The sequence below is a fragment of the Camelina sativa genome, chromosome 1 (assembly GCF_000633955.1).
Source record: "Camelina sativa cultivar DH55 chromosome 1, Cs, whole genome shotgun sequence".
In the NCBI taxonomy this organism is placed as follows: domain Eukaryota; kingdom Viridiplantae; phylum Streptophyta; class Magnoliopsida; order Brassicales; family Brassicaceae; genus Camelina; species Camelina sativa.
Window position 1 is genome coordinate 5,162,844 of NC_025685.1, and position 4,645 is coordinate 5,167,488.

Below are 4,645 nucleotides of genomic sequence, written 5' to 3' on the forward strand. Positions count from 1 at the left end.
TTTTTTTTTTTTTTTTTATCATCCTGATTCTCAACTCTCTGATCTTCCCTTAATTTGGAATCGATTTTGGGTCTGTAATTTTACAACGATTGCTCTCCTTGTTTTAGTTTAGCTGAATTGTGGTATTGCTGAGTTTTGAAATATAACTTTAGTGTGCTTTGATGCTCTTACAATTCAAATGACACCAATGTCTTTTTTTGCTTGCAGGAATATGTGATAGTTTTGCTTAGAAATGGGAGAAGAAAAGAGGAAGCAAATAATGAACTGAAGATATTTCTTGGAGATGATAGCGACTCTTTTGTGGCCTGGTATTTATATGTTTCTTACCCCTTGTGAATACAAAGTTTTATTGCTTTTTTGTATTTAGAAATTCATATTCACTAGGAGGATGTATGCAGGTTGTGGGATCATATCTCTGAAAGTGGTGATGAGTATTTTAATTCTCGTGTTGAGAAAACTACCGTAAAAAGCTCACTGATAAGCAGTCAGAATGAGGATAAAGCACTTGGGGTTATGGATTCTGAACCTGAAAAGGGACGATCACGCCGTGGTAGACAATGGAAAAGCCAGCCAACTAATGTCTCTGAGATTCCTCCTCTTCTGAGTTCTGAGGTTCACAAAATTCATAACTATGAGAAGGAAGATCACAAACACCGACATAATAAGAGGTCTCCATCTCCCGTGTCTCAATCCCACAGGAAAAAGTCTAGAACTGATGACTCGCGGAATGAACAGGTCTGTGTTTTGTACTTGTCAATTGAATATCAATCACTATCACGTGCAGAACTTGGATTAGAAAAATGCTAAAATAGTTTACTGGATGGGATGTCATAACCTTTGCGTTCTGCTTTTTATGGGACTTACATGTCAGACATCCTTAATTACTATGAACTTAGTGTCGTGGGGTTGCCTTGTTCCAGTATTTTAATACATGTTCTGCGGTAAAGCCTATTGTGCGGATACTGGTTTTAGTTTTCTGATTTTGTTTTCTTTGACTTGTTCGATAGAGGGAAGCTAAACCTGATGTCTCTCGCCGGCTGCTTCAGTTTGCGGTGCGAGATGCTCTAGCTATACCAAAGCCAGCAAATAGTTCGACTGAATCCTCATTAAAACGTCTTCGTTCAGTGGTGTCCACATCTACTCAAGAATCATCTGACCCCAACCCAGCTCGTAAAATTCGATCTGTTGCGAGGGTTGTGAATCCCATGGCCTCTGTAATGAAAGCTGTTGCCGAAGCAGCCGAAGATGCCAAAAAACCAAAACCTGGGAGAAGTGTCTTTGACAGAATTAGTCAGTCTACTTCTGAGACCCTGGACCGACATATGGTGGTACTTGGTAAAGTTTCTCCTAAGAATGAAGAATGTAGGAATATTAGCGATGATCTGGAAGGAGTGCATCATCAATACACGCACCGTCTTGACAATAATGGAGTGTATGTTGAGAGCATGCCAACTTTTGACACTGGTTTGCAGCCAAAATTTGCCTCTGATCGAGGCAGACTCAGTTCAAGTGCTAATTTGCCTCACCCGAGTACGTTTCTTGGGAACAGAATTAACAATGCAAATAGTCTGCAGCATCGTTTAGTCGATGACCCTAAAAGAGTTAAAGGGATGAATTATCAAAATCACCTTACTGAAGGTGCAACCAGGCATAAGACAGCAAGTTTCTCGGGCAATGTAGATACAGGGAAAACAGTAAAGTTAGAGGGGCAGATGAAAGTACCAGATGTGGGTCTGCAAAGATATATGGACGAAGGCAGAATGGTTTCTAGTGAAACTATCACACAATCAGCTACGCAGAGTGATACAATAGGGAATGGAAATGTAAGTTTCATGTATAAATGCATGCTCTTACTAGCTTTTTCAATGACAGGCTTCTTCCAAAATTTGTTAGCCATGAAATATAAAACATCTTGAAAGTTTCTTGCTAATATTTACCCGTCATGGCTATGTTGTGATGTTTTATTTCGTTTGTAAGAGTGACAACAATAGGGCTCCTAATACAAGCTGACTTGTTGTTCTTTGACAGATAAAACCTGCTGTCAATGCGAAAGAAGATTCAACAACCAATAAATCTGTTCGTGGTGAGTTGTTTATATCAGTCTTGAGCTTTTTGAAGATTCATGGGGTTGAAGTTTCTTTCTTTCCTTGGAAAACTTACTTCTTTCGTTCCTGTTGATGTAATTCTAATGGATTAGTTGATCTAAGATGATATGCTGGCATTTGCAGGGACATTATCCACGACCCGCCCGTTGGAAGATGCTAGCTCTCGGACAATCTTTGTCGCCAATGTAATAATTGTTTATGTTTATTTACCCTTGCACTGGAATTGAGGCAAAACTTGTCAATTAGTGTATTGATTTGAATGTGATTGGTCGTAAAACAGGTTCATTTTGGTGCTACCAAGGATAGCCTTTCAAGGCATTTTAACAAGTGTGGTGAAGTGCTTAAAGCTATCATAGTTACAGATCCAGCAACAGGACAACCAAGTGGGTAAGTTGTCTGAATTCATGACCCCAATTATTATTGTCTTAATATGTCACAGTTCAGTCATGTGGAACCTTAGTTAATTGCCCTTTGCAGATCAGCGTATATCGAGTTCACACGCAAAGAAGCTGCAGAGAATGCATTGTCTCTCGACGGTACCTCTTTCATGTCTCGGATTCTCAAGGTACAAATGGAAACAAATGTTCAATTCTGTATTACCATAGCAATTATCGTCTGTTAAGATCTTTAGGATTGGTTAGAATCTTAGATTGGATATAAGGACTCAGTGGTGTGTATGTATGATGGATGCAGATTGTGAAAGGAAGCAGTGGGCAACAGCAGGAGGCTGCATCAAGCATGACATGGTCTCGAGGTGGAAGGTTTGCAAGAGCACCCGCATACTTTAGAGGAGGTGGTGCATTAAGAGGCCGTTCTGTTGCGAGGGCTGGAGGCAGGAGTATGCAATGGAAGCGCGACTCATCTGAGACTGGAAACAATGCTCCCAACAATGCTCGTAGTCTTACTTACGTCCGAACAGAATCAAAATCAGACGATTGAAAGACAAAAATAGAGAGTCAAGAGCTTAGGTAAAAAAGAAGGAAGATGAGTTTCATCATCTGCCATTCGGATATTATTCTCAAATTGTTTTTTTTTTTTTCTTTTTGTCTCTAAAAAAAGCTACTCTAAAACTTTGTATCGACTTTTTTTTTTAATGCTTTTTTAAAAATCATTGGATTAATATTGAAGAAGAAAACAAAATATAGAAATTGTATTTCAATAGCTCTCGCTCTCTCATGGTGATAACAAGAGGAACAGGTTTCCAAGACACAACCCAAGAACGCACAAGATCGAAACAAGACGAGCTCTAACGAACAACAAATTGAGATTCTTAGCAACCTGAAGTGACAAAGTAAGAATCTGCAACCTCCCTAACTCTTCCATCTTCTTGAAGAAATACATTGGCTTCAACGATCTTCTCACCATTAACGCCATAGCAAACGGGAATCCAAACGCAATACAGCTCTGAATTGTCATTTCCTTCATCGGATCTGATTTAGTCGCATACAAAATCGTAGCTCCCACGACCAGCTGAGTTAAACCCAGAGCACCCAAAGCTCCACTTAGACTGTACATGTTCTTCATCATCCCTTCCAACACTTGTCTCGTCTCATTTCCCAAAGCCGACAAATCGCGTTCCACCGTTGGCCCTTCGATCTCTTGGTGCTTCATCTCTTCGAACTTCGGCTGCTGCTCATCTGGCTTCGACTCCTCTGGCTTCTTCGGCTCAACATCTCCGCTTGGTGTCGAGAAATACCTCGGCGACCATGATGTTTCAGATCGAAGCTTGGTGTCGATGTTGAAAGCAGAAAAGGATCTTAACAGACCTAGCTCCTGAGTTACCGATCCGTGGATCAGATGGTTTCTTATGGGAGATGATGAGGATTGGAGTTGACGGCGAGTGACGTGGAGTGATTGAGAAGACAAAGGTTTAAGGAATTTGGAAACCAATCGACGAGAGATCATCATCGTCGTCGCCGAATTCGATACAGACAAGGGAGAATAAGCTCAACGTAGTTTTAGGGTTTTGTTATTGCCAATTTCGGTGGCTGGCTCACTCTTTCAATTTTGGTGGCTCACTCTTTATAGCTCCTCTCTAATTCCGTACTAGACTAGTCAACGGTTTAGATCAATTTTAACCGGATCCTTTGGTTTATTCTGTCCAACGTCGATATTAACCAAATCAGACATTAATATGGTTTGATTACTCTCTCGTATGCCTAATTCATAGAACTCGCTCGATGTGCAACAAGTGGCTTACTCTAAAGTGAATATCATAACGCTTAATTGAGCAGTATAATCGGTTCCGACAAGTGCTGTCAATCCAAGACAACAAAACAATGTTCCCCTCAAAGTTTGGAGAAACACACTCTCTTCCTCATGTCTTAATAAAGAAACACACTCTATAAAGCTCACAGCCAAATGCCACAATGTTTTTAAAAAAGCTCATCAATCAAACCACATGAAATAATGTCTTCTTCACTAACTCTCTTCTTCTTCTTCTTTGTTTTCACATTCCTCTACACTACATCAAATTCATTCAACATCACTAACATTTTAAACGAGCACGATGATTTCTCCACTTTCAACAAACTTCTCTC

The 4,645-nt window shown here is 40.1% G+C and overlaps 3 protein-coding genes across 3 annotated transcripts in view; 1 reads left to right on the forward strand and 2 right to left on the reverse strand.

The window, feature by feature from the left end:
* LOC104776841 (protein gar2-like) overlaps positions 1-3,185 on the forward strand; it is a 3,612-nt gene extending 427 nt beyond the window's left edge. The window contains exons 2-9 of the mRNA XM_010500982.2: positions 208-308; positions 399-735; positions 1,008-1,823; positions 2,029-2,083; positions 2,229-2,290; positions 2,386-2,492; positions 2,583-2,670; positions 2,799-3,185. Of these exons, the coding sequence (XP_010499284.1) occupies positions 208-308; positions 399-735; positions 1,008-1,823; positions 2,029-2,083; positions 2,229-2,290; positions 2,386-2,492; positions 2,583-2,670; positions 2,799-3,044 (1,812 nt within the window). The 3' untranslated portion in view covers positions 3,045-3,185. The remainder of the gene's footprint in view (positions 1-207; positions 309-398; positions 736-1,007; positions 1,824-2,028; positions 2,084-2,228; positions 2,291-2,385; positions 2,493-2,582; positions 2,671-2,798) is intronic.
* LOC104776832 lies at positions 3,203-4,113 on the reverse strand. The gene has a single exon (XM_010500973.2). The coding sequence runs from the start codon at positions 4,011-4,013 to the stop codon at positions 3,279-3,281; it is 735 nt and encodes a 244-aa protein (XP_010499275.1). The 5' UTR covers positions 4,014-4,113; the 3' UTR covers positions 3,203-3,278.
* LOC104704532 overlaps positions 4,555-4,645 on the reverse strand; it is a 3,497-nt gene continuing 3,406 nt past the window's right edge. The window contains exon 2 of the mRNA XM_010420604.2: positions 4,555-4,569. Within this exon, the coding sequence (XP_010418906.1) occupies positions 4,555-4,569 (15 nt within the window). The remainder of the gene's footprint in view (positions 4,570-4,645) is intronic.

Coding starts and splice junctions, on each gene's coding strand:
- LOC104776832 (XM_010500973.2), bottom strand. CDS start 4,013: ATGATGATCTCTCGTCGATTGGTTTCCAAATTCCTTAAACCTTTGTCT.